Below are 19,281 nucleotides of genomic sequence, written 5' to 3'. Positions count from 1 at the left end.
TTTAGATTTGGTTATGTGTAATGAGGTAGGATTAATAAGAGATCTCGTAGTTAATGATTCTCGAGGGGGAAGCGATCATAACATGGTAGAATTTCAAATTCAGTTTGAGGGTGAGCAACTTGGGTCTCAAACCAGTGTCTTCAACTTAAACAAGGGCAGTTACAAAGGTACGAAGAAAGTTGTCTAGAGCAGGCTGGGAAAATAGACTACAGGGGAAGTCAGTAGATGAGCAGTGGCAGACTTTTAAGCAGATATTTCATAGCACTGAGCAAACATTTATTCCAGTCAGAAGGAAGGACTCGATGAGAATGATGAACCACCTGAGGATAACAAAGGAAGTTAAGGAGAGTATCCAATCAAAAACAAAGGTGTGCAAATCAGCAAAAGCTAGTGGTATGCCAGAGGATTGGGAATTTTTTTTTTTTTAGAAACCAGCAGCGGATGATTAAAAAAAATAAAGAGAGAGAAAATTGATCGAGAGTAAATTCACAAGAAATATAAAAACAAACAGTAAGAGCTTCTACGGGTATATTAAAAAGGAAGGGAGTATCCAAAGTAAGTGTTGGAACCTTAGAGGATGAGACTGGAGAATTAATAACAGGGAATAGGGAAATGGCAGACAATTTAAATCAATATCTTGCATCAGTCTTCATGGTGGAGGACACTATAAAACATCCCAACAATAGATGAGCAAGGTGTAAATGGGAGGGAGGAACTTGTAACAATCTCTATCACAAGGGAAAAGGTGCTGAACAAACCAATGGGACTAAAGGCAGACAAGTTGCCAGGACCTGATGGCCTGCATCCAAGGGTTTTAAAGGAAGTGGCTGCAGAGATAATGGAGTCATTGGTCATAATACACCAAAACTCATTGGATTCCGGTAGGGTACCAGCGAATTGGAAAACCGCTAATGTGACACCCCTATTCAAGAAAGGAGGGAGACAAAGCAGGAAACAAAGCAAACCAGTTAGCTTAACATCAGTCATTGGGAAAATGCTAGAGTCCATTATTAAGGAAGAAATAGCAGGACATTTAGAAAAACGTAATGCAATCAAAGAAGAGTCAACATGGTTTTATGAAAGAGAAATCACGTTTGACAAATTTGTTAGAGTTCTTTGAGGATCTAACAGGCAAAGTGGATAAAGGGGAACCGGTAGATGTAGTGTATTTAGATTTCAGAAGGCATTTGATAAGGTGCCACATAAAAGGTTATTGCACAAAATAAGAGCTCAGGCTTTTGGTGGTAATGTGTTGGCATGGATTGAGAATTGGCTAACACACAGAAGGCAGAGAGTCGGGAACAATGGATCTTTTTCAGGTTGGAAAGCCGTAACTAGTGGGGTGCCACAAGGATCGGTCCTAGGGCCTCAACTATTTACTATCTACATTAATGACTTAGAGGAAGCAACAGAGTGTAGTGTATCTAAATTTGCTGATGATACAAAAATAGGTGGGAAGGCATGTTGTGACAAGGACACAAATAATCTTCAAAAAAGGGATATAGATAGATTTGATGAGTGTGCAAAAACTTGGCAGATGGAGTTCAATGTGGGAAAGAGAGAGGTCATCCACTTTTGTCGGAAGAATCAAAAGGCAGATTATTATTTAGATGGAGGAAGACTACAAAATACTGCAGTACAGAGGGATCTGGGTGTTCTTGTACGTGAAACACAAAGTTAGCATGCAGGTGCAGCAATTAGGAAGGCAAATGGAATTTTGGCCTTTATTGCTAGAGGGTTAGAGTTCAAAAACAGGGAAGTCTTGTTACAACTGTACAGGGTGTTGGCGAGGCCGCACCTGGAGTACTGTGTACAGTTTTGGTCCCCGTATTTAAGGAAGGATATACTAGCATTGGAGGCAGTTCAGAAAAGGCTCACAAGGCTGATTCCTGGGATGAAGGGGTTGTCCTATTAAAAACGACTAAACAGATTAGGCCTTTATTCATTACAGTTTAGAAGAATGGGAGGTGACCTGATTGAAACATATAAGATTTGAAGAAGGTGTGATAGAGTAGTTTTAGTTTTAGAGATACAGCACTGAAACAGGCCCTTCGGCCCACCGAGTCTGTGCCGACCATCAACCACCTATTTATACTAATCCTACACTAATTCCATATTCCTACCACATCCCCACCTGTCCCTATATTTCCCTACCACCTACCTATACTAGGGGCAATTTATAATGGCCAATTTACCTATCAACCTGCAAGTCTTTGGCATGTGGGAGGAAGCCAGAGCACCCGGAGGAAACTCACGCAGACACAGGGAGAACTTGCAAACTCCACACAGGCAGTACCCAGAATTGAACCCGGGTCGCTGGAGCTGTGAGGCTGCGGTGCTAACCACTGCGCCACTGTGTGTAGATGTCGAGAATATGTTTCCACTGGTGGGGGAAATTTCAAACTAGGGGACATAGTTACAGAATAAGGGGGCACACATTTAAAACTGAGATGCGAAGGAATTTCTTTTCTCAGAGGGTGGTGAATCTCTGGAATTCTCTACCTCAGAGAGTTGTGGAGGCTGGGTCACTAAATGTATTTAAGGAGGTAGATAGATTTTTGAAATCTCGGGGAGTCGAGGGTTATGCAGAGCAGGCCCGAAAGAGGAGTTGAGGCCTGAGACAGATCAGCCATGATCTAATTGTATGGTGGGGCAGGCTTGAGGGGCTGAATGGCCTACTCCCACTCCTATTCATGTTATGTTTTTTTTTATTCATTCACGGGATGTGGGCATCGCTGGCCAGGTCAGCATTTATTGCCCATCCCCAATTGCCCTTGAGAAGGTGGTGGTGAGCTGCCTTCTTGAACCGCTGCAGTCCATGTGGGGTAGATACACCCACAGTGCTGTTAGGAAGGGAGTTCCAGGATTTTGACCCAGTGACAGTGAAGGAACGGCGATATAGTTCCAAGTCAGGATGGTGTGTGACTTGGAGGGGAACTTGCAGATGGTGGTGTTCCCATGTATTTGCTGCCCTTGTCCTTCTAGTTGGTAGAGGTCGCGGGTTTGGAAGGTGTTGTCTAAGGAGCCTTGGTGCATTGCTGCAGCGCATCTTGTAGATGGTACACACTGCTGCCACTGTGCGTCGGTGGTGGAGGGAGTGAATGTTTGTAGATGGGGTGCCAATCAAGTGGGCTGCTTTGTCCTGGATGGTGTCGAGCTTCTTGAGTGCTGTTGGAGCTGCACCCATCCAGGCAAGTGGAGAGTACTGATTATTCGATGTCAACAACCTCTAATTTTGGTTTCCCCACAAGTGGGAATGTTCTCTTAATGTCTACACTTTTAAAAAAAAATGAAGGGGGTTGATAAAGACCTCTAATCAGGTCACCCCTTACCCAACCTCAGTCTTTTCTGGTACCCATTAAAAACATTCTCTATTAAATCTTTTGTAACATACGAACATAAGAATTAGGAGAAGTAGGCCATTCAGCCCCTCGAGTCTGCTCCGCCATTCAATAAGATCATAGCTGATCTGATTGTGTTTCAAATTCCACACTCCCATCTACCCCCGATAACCCTCGATTCCCTTGCATAACAAGAATCTATCCACCTTCACCTTAAAAATATTCAATGACCCCGCCTCCACCACCTTCTGAGGCAGAGAATTCCAAAGTCACCACAGAAGGGCGGCACAGTGGCACAGTGGTTAGCACCACAGCCTCACAGCTCCAGCGACCCGGGTTCGATTCTGGGTACTGCCTGTGCGGAGTTTGCAAGTTCTCCCTGTGTCTGCGTGGGTTTCCGCCGGTGCTCCGGTTTCCTCCCACAGCCAAAGACTTGCAGGTAATAGGTAAATTGGCCATTGTAAATTGCCCCTAGTGCAGGTAGGGAATATGGGATTACTGTAGGGTTAGTATAAATGGGTGGCTGTTGGTCAGCACAGACTCGGTGGGCCGAAGGGCCTGTTTCAGTGCTGTATCTCTAAAAAAAAATCATGCATTTTAGAATTAGAGCACAGGTAGACTTGAAGATGGTTTTAGGGTAAACTGCATTATATGAAGATCGGAGCACAGGATAACAGCCTCTCTAGTTAGAGAAGGTCATGCTTAAAATAGTAAATATCCTAGAACCAAATACATTATTGAAAAAATGCTATATCCCCTTCAGTATGAGTTGGGTCAAGAGAAGACCCATTCCCCTAAAGTAATTTATGCAATAAGATATCTTCAGCACTTAGAAGGGATGAATCAGAATTTTTGCATTGTAGTAGAACAAATACTTTACATGATCCTCGATCCATTGCAGTTGAGTTCTCCGTCACTTGTGATCTACTGCAAGTCTGATTTCCCCCTCAATAATTCCCTCAATTCTGGTTAGGTATTACAAACAATGGACAGCAGTGCAAGTGACTGTGACCTACCACACCAAGATGGTGCTACAAAGCATTTACAATTGTTCACTACGCATAAAATCTCAACAATTTTTTATTTCACATCATAGATGCCGAAAGTGACTTGAACCAAGATCAATGTAGCTTTATCTATATCCAAGTGAAAATCTAATTCAATACATACTTTGGTTCTGTCTTCGCAAAGGAGGACACAAATTACCTTCCGGAAATGTTGGGGAACATAGGGTCTATTGAGAAGGAGGAACTGTATGAAATCAGTATTAGTAGAGAAATGGTGTTGGGGAAATTGATGGAATTGAAGGCCGATAAATCCCCAGGACCTGATAATCTACACCCCAGAGTACTTAAGGAAGTGGCCCTAGAAATAGTGGATGCATTGGTGGTCATCTTCCAAGATTCTATAGACTCTGGAACAGTTCCTACAGATTGGAGGGTAGCTAATGTAACCTCACTATTTAAAAAGGGAGGTAGAGAGAAAGCAGGGAATTATAGGCCAGTCAGCCTGACATCAGTGGTGGGGAAAATGCTGGAGTCCATTATAAAAGATGTAATAGCAGAGCACGTGAAAAACAATGACAGAATCGGACAAAGTCAACATGGATTTATGAAAGGGAAATCATGCTTAACAAATCTACTGGAATTTTTTGAGGATGTAACTAGTAGAATAGATAAGGGAGAACCAGTGGATGTGGTGTATTTGGACTTTCAGAAGGCTCTCGATAAGATCCAACATAAGAGATTAGCATGCAAAATTAAAGCACATGGGATTGGGAGTAAGGTACTGACACGGATAGAGAACTGGTTGACAGACAAGAAACAAAGAGTAGGAATAAACGGGTCTTTTTCCAAGTGGCAGGCAGTGACTAGTGGGGTACCACAGGGATCAGTGCTAGGAGCCCAACTATTCACAATATATATTAATGATATAGATGAGGGAATTAAATGTAATATATCCAAGTTTGCAGATGACACAAAGCTGGGTGGGAGTGTGAGCTGTGAGGAGGATGCAGAGAAGCTCCAGTGTGATTTGGACAGGTTGAGGTGAGTGGGAAAATACATGGCAGATGCAGTCTAATGTGAGGTTATCCACTTTGGTGGCAAAAACAGAAAGGTAGATTATCGGAACAGCTATAGATTGGGAAAGGGGGAGGTGCAGCGAGACCTGGATGTCCTTGTACACCAGTTGCTGAAGGTAAGCATGCAGGTGCAGCAGGCCGTTAAGAAGGCAAATGGTATGTTGGCCTTCATAGTGAGAGGATTTGAGTACAGGAGCAAGGATGTCTTACTGCAATTATACAAGGCCTTGGTGAGACCACATCTGGAATATTGTGTGCAGTTTTGTTCTCCTTATCGGAGGAAGGATGTTCTTGCTATGGAGGGAGTGCAGCAAAAGTTCACCAGACTGATTCCTGGGATGGCAGGACAGACGTATGAAGAGAGATTGGGTTGATTAGGCTTGTACTCACTAGAGTTTAGAACAATGAGAGGGGATCTCATAGAAACCTACAAAATTCTAACAGGACTGGACAGACTAGATGCAGGAAGGATGTTCCCGATGGCGGGGGAGTCCAGGACCAGGGGTCACAGTCTAAGGATAAGGGGTAAGACATTTAGGACTGAGATGAGGAGGGATTTCTTCACCCAGAGAGTGGTGAACCTGTGGAATTCTCTTACCACGGAAAACAGTTGAGGTCAAATCATTAAATATATTCAAGAAAGAGCTAGATACAGTTCTTAAGGCTAAAGGAATCAAGGGATATGGGAAGATTTGAACAAGCTGGGCCTATTTTCTCTGGAGGTGAGAAGATTGAGGGGTGGTCTTTAAGATTACAAAAGTATTTAATGTGGGAACATCTTTATACCAACCCTCTGCAGGCAAGACGAGAACGAGGAACCATAAACACAAGATAGTCACGAATGAACCCAATTGGGAATTCAGGAGGAACTGCTTTATCCGAGTAGTGAGATTATGGAACTCACTACCATAGGGAGTGAGGCAAATAGCATAGGTGCTTTTAAGGGGAAGATCCATGAGGGAGAAAGGAAGAATGGAAGAATAAATGTATGTGAGTAGAGAGTTGGGAGGAGACTCATGTGGAGCATAAACACTGGAATGGGCCAGTAGGAGCAGTGAGTGAGGATGCCCAGCTACAGGGGTGGGGTGGGGTGGGGTGGGGTGGGAGAAATTCAACCTCTCATTTTCCTCTTCAGGGGGTAGCTCATTCATAGATTGGGAACTATTCATCATTGGGATCAGTTTGATTTAAAGAGATTCATCTCTCCTACTCACTCTCCAATTTAACTCCATTGGCTGCTCAACAGACAGACACAGACTTTGCCTACCCCACACAAAAAAAAAAATCACAAGTGATCTCTAACTAATCCCTAACCAGGGCAGATTGTTCAAGCTGAGAATCTCCACAAAACAGGCTCAAATCCACATCTTTAAATTAAAGCAAAACAATATTTCTTCTAACTTCAGCAGATTAGAAGTCTGGGTCACACTGGCCACTTTCCACCCACTCACCATTTTCGTGTCCTTTTGTTCTCTCTCCAAGACAGCTGAAGCAGGAGGTGAGCCTGTAGAAAGACAAACCAGCTCGATCGAGGAAGAAGAAGAGACAAGACAGAGGGGGAAAAAACAACTGCAAACAGCTGTCCCAGGACCCTGATTATACAGCTGTTTACATCACAGGATGGGATTGGTTAAGAAATAAGTAAATGATTGCAATCAATAAAATTACAAACTGCTGCAACTGCCAAATAAGGTGTCACTTCTGAAAAAAATTCCACATTTAAAAAAAATAAACATGCAGTCTTCTCCTCACTTAGTTTACAAACATAATGTATATCCAACAGAATAATGTGTTTTTATATAGTCACTCTCAAGATGTGGGTGCCATTGACAAGGTTAGCATTTATTGTGCACCCGAAGTTGTCCTGATGTTGCAATTTGATACAGCTGGTTAGCTTGCGATGCCACTTCAGAGGCAGTTAAGTGTCAACTACATTGGTGTAGGAATGGGTAACATAACCACTAAACTATTGTACCACTGTTAGCAATAAGCAAAAGCCTCAAGGAGTCAATAGCAATTCCTGACCAATTTGGTCCTGTATCCTATCACCCCTGTGCTCCCTACATGCCTCCATTTTAAAATTCTCATCCTTGTTTCTAAATCCTTCCATAGTCTCATCGTCCTCCCAGTCTCTGCAACCTCCTCCAGCCCTACAGCTCTCTGAAATTCTGCACTCCTCAAATTGTAGCCTCTAGAGCATTCCCGATTTTTAACCATTCCATCATTGGTGGCCGTGCCTTCAGCTGCCAAGATCCTAAGCTCAGGAATTCCCTCCCTAAACCTCTTCACCTCTCTACCCCTTTAATGGGGGTCTTTAAAAGTTCTTTCTGACCAAGTTTTTGGTCACCTGTCCTAATATCTCTTTACGTGGCTTCTTGTCAAACTTTATTTCATTTTGTTCCTGTGAAGCACCTCGAGACATTTCACAAAGTTAAAGGAACTATATATAAATACAAGTCATTGTTGTGGCAAAACAAAAAAAAAAAATTAAAGCCACTGGATTGTCATAAAAGTCCAGCTGATGCACTAATAACAGTCAGGGAATGGAACCTGCCACCGCTCGCTGGTCTGGTCCGGTCCACACCCTACATTATCCCTGTATCCAACATGCTCACCCACTTCTTAATGTCACATGGAGTGAGTGTAATTGGCTGGACACTAGCATTAGTTAAGGTGGGACCTTGGGAGAAGGCCAAACAGATTCACCCACTTTTAATCTAAGACACTTGCAAACACTAGAGTCTTGCACGCTTAGATTGGGCTCCACCTTGCTGAAGAGTGGGGATGTTCATGGAGTCTCTTGTTATCTGCCTGATTGTCCCCTACCATATTTCACCCAGTATCATAGGATTTAGCTCTAATTGGTGACTCTATCTGATTTTGGTGTTTAGATTGCAGGTAGCCTTATTATGATAGAATTATGTATCAATCTAATGAAGCTAAGATATACCTGATATTGCTGCTGACACACCCTTCTATCCTCCCTGTTGAACCAAGGTTAGTTTCCTAGCTTGGTGGTGGGGAGTGAGTGAGTGATTAAGGGCCATGAGGTTGCAGACTGCGGTAGGAATCGATTCTGCTGCTATTGACGACAGCCCCTCATGGATGCCCAGTTTTGGGCTGGTAGATCCATCCCTAATCTGTTCCAATTAGCACAGCAGCAGTCTCAGACTAAATGTTGGAGGGTGTTCTCATTGCAGAGACACGATTGTGCGGTGGTCACTCCTACCAGTGCTCTTGTGGACAGAGATCTTTCCACTGATCTTTCAGTAAATGCATTCCCAATCATCATAACTCACTGAGTAAAAGATGTCTCAATCCTCATTTCCATTCCTGCTGAGGATTTCCAGGATCACTCACACCTGATTGTAGACGACTGTGATGACCTCTTGTAGATCTGTTTTGTTGGTAGGGCGGGATTTATCCAGGCATGGTGATGGAGAAATCTGGGATGCTGGCTGATGGATGTAATTCTGGTGAGTACGACTGTCCGGCTGGACTAGTCTGTGGGACAGATCCCACAACACCCAGTGCACCAATCAGGGGGTGCTAGCATAGTGGTAATGTTACTTGACTAGTAATCTAGAGGGTTTGACTAATGTCCTGGAGACAGGAGTTCAAGTCCCACCACAGCAGCAGGAAGAATTTAGATTCAATTAATTAATAGATCTGGAATAAATGATCATGAAACTACTGGATTATTGTTAAAAACTCATGTAGTTCACTCATGCTCTTCGGATGAGGAAATCTGCCATCCTTACCCAGTCTGGTCTATATGTGACTCCAGATTCACTGCAATGTGGTTGACTCTTAGCTAGCCTCTGAAATGGCCAAGCAAGCCACTTGGTTGTAGGTGGTTCACCACCACCTGCTGATGGGAAATAAATGCTGGCCTTGCCAACAATGCTCACATCCCAAAAACAAATTTAAAAAAAAATCCCCAGATGTTATATTCTACGGTGTCAACTGGGCTGAGAATGACCCTTGAGCTGTCTTCAAACAATGTCTGGTGGGGTTGCCAACCCTCTCTGATTGACCTGGAATCTTCAGGAATGGGAAATTAATCTTTTTTTTTTATTCATTCATGGGATGTGGGCATCACTGGCCAGGCCAGCATTTATTGCCCATCCCTAATTGCCCTTGAGAAGGTGGTGGTGAGCTGCCTTCTTGAACCGCTGCAGTCCATTTGGTGTAGGTACACCCCCAGTGCTGTTAGGAAGGGAGTTCCAGGATTTTGACCCAGTGACAGTGAAGGAACGGTGATATAGTTCCAAGTCAGGATGGTGTGTGACTTGGAGGGGAACTTGCAGGTGATGGTGTTCCCATGTATTTGCTGCCCTTATCATTCGAGGTGGTAGAGGTCGCGGGTTTGGAAGGTGCTGTCGAAGGATCCTTGGTGCGTTGCTGCAGTGTATCTTGTAGATGGTACACACTGCCGCCCCTGTGCGTCGGTGGTGGAGGGAGTGAATGTTTGTAGATGGGGTGCCAATCAAGCAGGCTGCTTTGTCCTGGGTGGTGTCGAGCTTCTTGAGTGTTGTTGGAGCTGCACCCATCCAGGCAAGTGGAGAGTATTCCATCACACTCCTGACTTGTGCCTTGTAGATGGTGGACAGGCTTTGGGGAGTCAGGAGGTGAGTTACTCGCCTCAGGATTCCTAGCCTCAGACCTGCTCTTGTAGCCACAGTATTTATATGGCTACTCCAGTTCAGTTTCTGGTCAATGGTAACCCCTAGGATGTTGATAGTGGGGGAATTCAGCAATGGTAATGCTGTTGAATGTCAAGGGGAGATGGTCATTGCCTGGCACTTGTGTGGTGCGAATGTTACCTGCCACTTATCAGCCCCAGCCTGGATATTGTCCAGGTCTTGCTGCATTTCTACACGGACTGCTTCAGTATGTGAGGAGTCACAAATAGTGCTGAACATTGTGCAATCATCTGCGAACATCCCCACTTCTGACCTTATGATTGAAGGAAGATCATTGATGAAGCAGCTGAAGATGGTTGGGCCTAGGACACTACCCTGAGGAACTCCTGCAGTGATGTCCTGGAGCTCAGATGATTGACCTCCAACAACCACAACCATCTTCCTTTGCACTAGGTATGACTCCAGCCAGCAGAGGGTTTTCCCCCTGATTCCCATTGACCTCAGTTTTGCTAGGGCTCCTTGATGCCATACACGGTCAAATGCTGCCTTGATGTCAAGGGCAGTCACTCTCACCTCACCCCTTGAGTTCAGCTCTTTTGTCCATGTTTGAACCAAGGCTGTAATGAGTTCAGGAGCTGAGTGGCCCTGGCAGAACCCAAACTGAGTGTCACTGAGCAGGTTATTGCTAAGCAAGTGCCACTTGATGACACCTTCCATCACTTTACTGATGACAGAGAGTAGGCTGATGGGGCAGTAATTGGCCAGGTTGGATTTGTCCTGCTTTGTGTACAGGATATACCTGGGCAATTTTCCATATTGCAGGGTAGATACCAGTGTTGTAGCTGTACTGGAACAGCTTGGCTAGGGGCACGGCAAGTTCTGGAGCACAGGTCTTCAGTACTATTGCTGGAATATTGTCAGGGCCCATAGCTTTTGCAGTATCCAGTGCCTTCAGTCGTTTCTTGATATCACGCGGAGTGAATCGAATTGGCTGAAGTCTGGCATATGTGATGCTGGGGACTTCAGGAGGAGGCAGAGATGGATCATCAACTCGGCACTTCTGGCTGAAGATTGTTGCAAATGCTTCAGCATTATCTTTCGCACTGATGTGCTGGGCTCCCCCATCATTGAGGATGGGGATATTTGTGGAGCCACCTCCTCCAGTTAGTTGTTTAATTGTCCACCACCATTCACAGCTGGATGTGGCAGGACTGCAGAGCTTAGATCTGATCCATTGGTTATGGGATCGCTTAGCTCTGTCTATTGCATGCTGCTTACACAGTTTGGCATGCAAGTAGTCCTGGGTTGTAGCTTCACCCAGTTGACACCTCATTTTGAGGTATGCCTGGTGCTGCTCCTGGCATGCCCTCCTGCACTCTTCATTGAACTAGGGATGGTCTCCTGGCTTGATGGTAATGGTAGAGTGGGGGATATGGCAGGCCATGAGGTTACAGATTGTGGTTGAGTACAATTCTGCTGCTGCTGATGGCCCACAGCACCTCATGGATGCCCAGGTGCTTCACAGGAGTATTAACAAAATTTAACACTAAATCACATATTAGTACAGGTGATTAAAAGCTTGGTCAAAGTGGTAGGTTTTAAGGAATCTTTAAAGGAAGAGGTATAAAAAGGTTTAGGGAGGCAATTCCAGGCATGGCCACCAATGATGGAACGAATGAAATCAGAGGTGTACAATACCCAGATGGGTTGCAGAGCTGGAGGAGGTTAGAGATAGGGAGAAGTGAGGTTATAAGAGGATTTGAAAAGGATGGGAATTTTAAAATTGAGGTTGCTGGACCTGGAGCCAATATAGGTCAGTGAGCTGTGGGGCGATGGGACATCAAATGAAGACAGAATAGGGTTTGGTTTGATGCACCCAGTTGCAGTTCCATAGAACCATAGTCAGTCAGAGTTTGAAGAGGAGAGGGGAGAAATTGGCCAAAGAAAAACAAAAAACCTGTTGCATTTGTACAAGTCTTTCTCCTTCCATTTTGGAAATGTGCTGCTTCCTAAGGGAGTGGTTTTGAACAAGTCTATCTAATGGAAGTAGATTAACAGGAGAAAAACTTTGGTTTTCTTATCCTCAGTTTCAAATTCCTTCATGGCCTCACCATTCTCCATCTCTAACCTCCAGCCCTACAAACCTCAGAACTCTGCTTTGCTCCAATTCTGGCCAGTTATGTGCATCCTGGCACACTTCACCCCAAAATTGGCACCAGTGTCCGAAATTCTAGAATTTCTCCATCAGAATCTTTGTCCCTTTCTTCTACATTAAGGCACTCCTTAAAACTCTTCCTCTAACCAAGTTTTTAGTCACTCGTTCAAATACTGCATTCTGACTCAATATTTGATAACCGGCCCTGTGAAGTACCTCAGGATAATTCCACTGTTAAAAGTGCTATTAATGGAAGTTTATGTAGAACGGACAGTTTGTGGAGGGTAAACACCAACAGTGACTATTTGGGCCAATGGCCTGTTTCCATGTTGTAACTTTGTATTTCCTTGCAATTGGCAGTGTCATGAGGAAATCTTTTCTCCCACTTTTATGGCTCAAGATTGCAACTTTTTTTTTTTGTAATTCTCTCATGGAATGTGGGCAACACTGTCAAGGCCTGCATTTGTTGTCCATCCTTAATTATGCTTGACAACTGAATGGCTTGCCAGACTAGGAGTTAAGAGGCACATGTCGATCAGACCAGGTAAGGACAGCAGATTTCCTTCGCTCACTGACATTAGTGAAGGGCATGAGTTTTTACTATTAATTTTTCTAACAGACTAGCTTTCAATGCCAGATTTTTTTAAAAAAATCAATTAAGTGAACATAATTGAATTTAAATTGCACCAGCGGTGGGATTTGAACCGGTGTCCCCGGGGGTATTAGCCTGGGCCTCTGGATTACTAGATCAGTGACATTACCACTGCGCCAGCGCCTCCCTTCTAAATAGAGTTGCCAGAGGGAGGAGGAGAATCCATGTCGGAGTTATCCCAATGCCCGTCCATCTCTCCTAGGTTAAAAAGCAAAATACTGCAGATGCTGGAAATCTGAAATAAAAACAAGAAATGTTGGAAACACTCAGGTCTGGCAGCATCTGTGGAGAGAGAAGCAGAGTTAACATTTCAGGTCAGTGACCCTTCTTCAGAACTGGCAAATATTAGAAATGTAAAAGGTTATAAGCAAGTAAAGTGGGGGTGGGGCAAGAGATAACAAAGGAGAAGGTGTAGATAGGATAAGGTCACAGAATAGCTGACCGGAAGGTCATAGAGCAAAGATATGTTAATGGTGTGTTGAAAGACAAAACATTAGTACAGAAAGGGTGTTAATGGACTGAAAATTGAACAGGCACAAGTACAAACATGAAAAAAAAACAGTGGGTAAGCAAACTGAACAAACTATGAAATAAAACAAAAAATATATAGAAGAAAAACTAAAACTAAAAATAAAATGGTCTGAAATGATTGAACTTAATGTTCAGTCTGGCAGGCTGTAATGTACCTAATTAGTAAATGAGATGCTGTTCCTCAAGCTTGTGTTGATGTTCACTGAACCACTGCAGCAATCCCAGGAGAGAGATGTGAGCATGAGAACAGTGGGGGAAGTGGGGGGGAGAAAGAGGGAGAAGGGAGGGAAAAAAAAAAAAAAAAAAAAAAAAGTGTTGAAATGGTAAGCAACCAGAAGCTCAGGGTGTAGTGCAAATTGGTCACCCAGTCTGCACTTGGTCTCCTAGGTTGTAGGTCAGGTGTTATGGTAGAGGACCTGACTGGCATCAATTGATGAAACTCCTATACTGAATTCAAGTGAGTAAGAAGCCACCATTACTTGATGCAGGAACCCAATCAGGATCAAGGTAATGCTTAAACTTTGTAATAGTGTAGGGTGGAAAAGTTAGAGGAGATTCATAAAGCTCTAGTTAGATCACGTTTAGGAAACTGGATTAAGTTCTGGGCACTGCATCACAAGAACATGATAAAATTTGACCTAGGCCATTCAGCAGGTGTAGTCAGGAAGAACTTCAAAAAAAAAAGGTAGTGGAAATTTAGAACTACCTCTCCAAAGAGCTGTTGAAGATGGGGTGGGTGGAGTCAGTTGAAAATTTCATACTGAACACAATCTATCCATTCAGGGTATGGGGCTAAGGTGGATAGATTGAATTGAAGTACACCTGCTCCCTCCACATGTAATAACTTAGTGCCCTTCCATCCAATAATTTCACGTCAACTTGTAGAGGCAGTTCTCAAAAAAAGGCATAAACTTCAGGTAGTATATTTGAAGCAATTCTCACATGCAAGTTAATATATAGAGGAAGTATAGTTACAAGTGAACATATGACATGGAATTCAAAATAAATTGCCGAACTGGACCTTTTTAATTATTTTAAATTTACAGGAGTACAAAGATCTTCCATTATTGGATGTACTTCAAATTTCCTCTTCATCATCTTCATCTGCAGTAGTATCTGCACCAACCTCTTCATAATCTTTCTCCAAGGCTGCCATGTCTTCACGGGCCTCCGAGAACTCCCCTTCCTCCATCCCCTCACCCACATACCAATGCACAAAGGCACGCTTGGCATACATCAGATCAAACTTGTGATCGAGGCGAGCCCAGGCTTCAGCGATAGCTGTGGTGTTGCTCAGCATACACACAGCACGCTGCACCTTGGCCAGGTCCCCACCAGGTACCACAGTGGGAGGCTGGTAGTTGATGCCAACCTTGAAACCAGTTGGGCACCAGTCAACAAAATGAATGGTACGCCTGGTCTTGATGGTTGCAATGGCAGCATTGACATCTTTTGGCACCACATCACCCCGATACAGTAAGCAACAAGCCATGTATTTACCACGGCGAGGGTCACACTTGACCATCTGGTTGCCTGGCTCAAAGCAAGAGTTGGTGATCTCGGCCACTGACAATTGCTCGTGGTAAGCTCTCTCAGCTGAGATCACAGGAGCGTACGTCACCAGAGGGAAATGGATACGAGGATACGGCACCAAGTTTGTTTGGAATTCTGCCAAGTCTACATTCAATGCTCCATCAAAACGGAGAGATGCTGTGATTGACGACACAATTTGGCCAATCAGCCTGTTTAGGTTGATGTAGCCTGGACTCTCAACACCCAGATTCTTCTGGCAGATGTCATAGATGGCTTCATTGTCTACCATGAAAGCACAATCCGTATGTTCCAGTGTGGTGTGAGTGGTCAGAATGGAATTGTAGGGTTCGACCACAGCTGTAGAGATCCTTGGAGCCGGGTAGATGGAAAATTCCAGTTTGGACTTCTTGCCGTAGTCGAGAGAGAGACGTTCCATCAACAGGGAGGTGAATCCGGAACCAGTGCCACCTCCAAAGCTATGAAACACCAGGAAGCCTTGAAGTCCTGTGCACTGGTCACTCTGGGAAGATGAAAACCAAAAGTTACTCCCAAACATAAAAACATCACCTCCATTATCTGGAGGAGTTTTTCATCCTTCCAAGTGTGGGTTTCATCCCCTTGGGTTGATCTGACCTTATTGAAAGATGCATCATTCATACTACATCCTTGAATTTAAATGGGATGTCCACAGGGCAGTATTGACATACATGCCCAGCAGGGGCTTAGATCCCAGGCATTTATCCTACACCAGGAATGTGGGCATCTCAATAACAGTATGAGGCCATTTGGCCCATGCACTGTACTAGAGATCAGTCCAGTCAGCAGGAAAATCAAACCTGGGCCCTGCCTGGCATTTATTGCCAAGTGTATACTCTAAGATAACCTCAAAACAGTTTGCAAGGCATCAAGACTTACTACAGTAGTGAGGTGGGGTGTGGGGAGAAAAGGAAATGCTTTGATGTGATGGACCAATATTTAAAGTAGCTTGAGTGCATGGAATTGATGACCTGTGGCTGGACCTTTCAAACTGCTGTGCATCAGCAGAATGCAGAGCAGACATGGAGAGGTTACACTGTATATCTGTCCCACCACCAAGCATTTATACAAAACCTTTAACCTAGTCAAAGCATCCCAGGGGGCATTAAAATGTGACTGAGGTACACAAGACAAATCATACTGGTGACAAAATTTGGCAAAAGAGGTAGGTTTTAAGAGTCTCGAGCAGAGGCAGAGCTTAGGGCCCAGGCAGCTGAAGGTACAGCCACTAATAGTGGAGTGATTAAAGTCAAGGATGCACACGAGACCAGAATTGGAGGAGTGCAGAGATTTCAGATGGTTGTAGGGCTGGAGGAGGTTACAGAGATAGGGATGGCAAGAACATAACTAAAAGGAACATTGCTTTCAGTCAACTTATTACACTGATAAGCAGCTTGGCACATTAACCCACTGGGAAAAACATTAGACAATTTGTTTTGAGATTACTGTGCCTCACAATTGTTATTCATATGCTCTTTCATGGCTCCATCAATCACTCCTTTCTCAAAGCAAGGGTCTCAAACAATATTCATACCAATTTGCAAATTCTGTCCAACACGGAGTCAATCAGCTCCTTGCCGATGGTGTAGTGCCCACGGGCGTAGTTGTTGGCAGCATCTTCTTTCCCAGTGATGAGCTGCTCGGGGTGGAACAGCTGGCGATAGGTACCAGTACGGATCTCACCTTTTGTAGAAAAAAAAAGTACAAGAAGTTTGAGACATTAGGTTTATAATGATCACTAGTCTAGTAACTCTAACATTGCAAATTGGCTGAAGTAAATACATTCACTGATATGAAAGTCTAGGTACACTAAAGAGTTCTTAAGCTCAACCCTAAAACAAGTCCATGACTGGTCTTTAATCTCAATGTACCAGAGGAACAGGAGGAGGCCATTCAGCCCCTCCAGCTTGTCTCACTATTCAATTAGATCATGGCTGATCTGTATCTCAATTCAATTTACCCAGCTGATATATATTCAATACTCTTGCCTAATATAAAAAAAAAACTAGCAATCCCAGTTTTGAAATTTTCTATTGACCCCCATCCTCAACAGGTTTTTAATGAAAGAGTTGAGGATTTCCATTACTTTGTATGACATGCTTCCTGACAACAACCCTGAACAGCTCAACTAATTTTAAAGGTTCTGGACTGCCACAGATAATAGTTTATCTATCCCATCAATTCCTTTAATAATCTTAAATTTCTCAATTAGCTCATCCCTCAATCTTCTATACTCAAGGGAGTACAAGCCTCACCTGACTTGAATAATTTAACCCTTTCAGCCTCAATATTTTGACTGCATCCCCTCCAAAACGCCAATATATCCTTGATGTAGGTACTGGTAGAAAGATTCAGTAGTTCAGAATTTAGTTAATACACTGGTATGGTTCAGATCTACTAATGTTTCCAAAAAGGAAAGCATTAGTTTCAAATAGATATTCCTAAATGAGTAAAAGGCTTGCATTTATAGTGTTTTAAATGACCACTAGATGTCTCAAAACACTATATCCAATGAAGTACTTTTGAAGTCCAGTCACTGTTGTAATATAGGAAATACAGCAGCCAATTTGCACACAGCAAGCTCCCACAAACGTGATAATGACAAGATAATCTGTTTTTTTGTGGTGTTGATTGAGGGATAAATATTGACCAGGCCACACAATAACTCCTCTGCTCTTAAAAAGTACCATGGGATCTTTTTCATCCGCCCGAGCTGTCTGCTGGGGCCTCAGTTTAACGTCTCATCCGAAAGATGGTACCTCCAGTGTCAGCCAAGATTTTTGTGCTTAGTCCTGGAGTGGGACTTGAATCTAGAACCTTGTAACTCAGAGGCAAGAGTGCTACCAACTGAACCACAGCTGGTAGGGTTACAAATAGGGGAGGCGGTGGTGTAGTGGTAATGTCACTGGACTAGTAATCCAGAGGCCCAGGCTAATGCTCTGGGGACATGGGTTCGAATCCCACCACAGCAGATGGTAAAATTTGAATTCAATTCAAATCTGGAATTTAAAAAGAAAATCTAATGGTGACCATGAAACCATTGTCAATTGTTGTAAAAACCCATCTGGTTCACTAATGTCCTTTAGGGAAGGAAATCTGCTGTCCTTACCTGGTCTGGCCTACAAGTGATTCCAGACCCACAGCAATGTGGTTGACTCTTAAGTGCCCTCTGAAATGGCCTAGCAAGCCACTCAGTTTCTCAAGGGCAATTCAGGATGGGCATTAAATGCTAACCTAGCCAGCGACGCCCACATCCCATGAACAAATATTTTTTTTAAAAAAAACAAACAGTTGAGAGGAGCGATTTCATTCAAGGTATAAGACTAGCAAGAGCCCTGCTAAAATCCAAGTAGTTTAAGATATCAAGATACAAATTAAATAATTGCAGTGCCTCAATTACCAATCACAGATGGTTCCAAGTCCACAAAGATTGCCCTGGGCACATGTTTCCCACTTCCTGTTTCACAGAAGAAGGTGTCGAAGGAGTCGTCTGCCCCTCCAATACTTCTGTCATCAGATTTGTGTCCATCAGGCTGGATGCCATGCTCCAGACAGTACAGCTCCCAACAGGCATTGCCCATCTGGACACCAGCCTGGCCAACATGGATGGAGATACACTCACGCTGCCAAGAGAAGTGAACGATTAGAAGAGTGTTTGAGGAATTAGCATAGAGATGCTAATATACTCAATCTTATTGCATAGAACAAACAGGTCATGAGGCTTCACAGGAACCTCTTCCCACCACTTAACATGTCTTTCTATTCTTTTTGCCCTCATGTGATTTCTATTTTTCCATTAAATGCATCTTTGCCATTTGTCTTAACTCCCTGTGGTAGTGAATTCCACATTCCCTCTGGGTAAAGAAGTTTCTCCTGAATTTTACTCACTCCATTATCAGCATTTTAATTGACAGCCTCAAGTTTTAGTCTGCACAAATGGAAACATTTTCTTGGTCTACTCTATCAAACACCTCAATAATTTACAAACTCTCATTCTATCCCATCAATCTTTTCTCTGGACAAAAAGAGCCCAAACGTGTTCAATCCTTTCTGATAGTAGAAGAGGGGTTTTAAAGTACAAGAGGGGTGCTCGGACAAGTGGTTCAGTAACCAGTTAGATTTAAAATAATTGGCAAATACAGACAGGAAGTAAGGATTTTCCCCCAAATACAAAAAGGATCTGAAAAGATGGTGGAATTATACAGGAACTTCAAAGGGCAGTTGGACATACTCAAAGGGTTAATTTGAAGGGCTTAAAAAGAACATTGCTATTAACATATTAGACAATTATAAATTCAGCTGCT

At 43.5% G+C, this 19,281-nt stretch overlaps 1 protein-coding gene across 1 annotated transcript; it reads right to left on the bottom strand.

Moving 5' to 3' along the window:
• Window positions 1-14,486: 14,486 nt before the first annotated feature.
• On the bottom strand, window positions 14,487-18,595 carry LOC137372366 (tubulin alpha-1D chain-like). The gene is made up of 3 exons (XM_068036255.1): window positions 18,378-18,595; window positions 16,512-16,660; window positions 14,487-15,461 (listed from the first exon to the last, which is right to left on the bottom strand). The coding sequence occupies exons 1-3, from the start codon at window positions 18,556-18,558 to the stop codon at window positions 14,487-14,489; spliced, it is 1,305 nt and encodes a 434-aa protein (XP_067892356.1). The 5' UTR covers window positions 18,559-18,595.
• Between the last annotated feature and the right edge of the window lie 686 nt (window positions 18,596-19,281).

The sequence above is a fragment of the Heterodontus francisci genome, chromosome 7, assembly GCF_036365525.1.
Source record: "Heterodontus francisci isolate sHetFra1 chromosome 7, sHetFra1.hap1, whole genome shotgun sequence".
NCBI lineage: Eukaryota > Metazoa > Chordata > Chondrichthyes > Heterodontiformes > Heterodontidae > Heterodontus > Heterodontus francisci.
The sequence above is the reverse complement of the archived record's forward strand: the minus strand, read 5'-3'. Positions and strand labels throughout refer to the sequence as shown.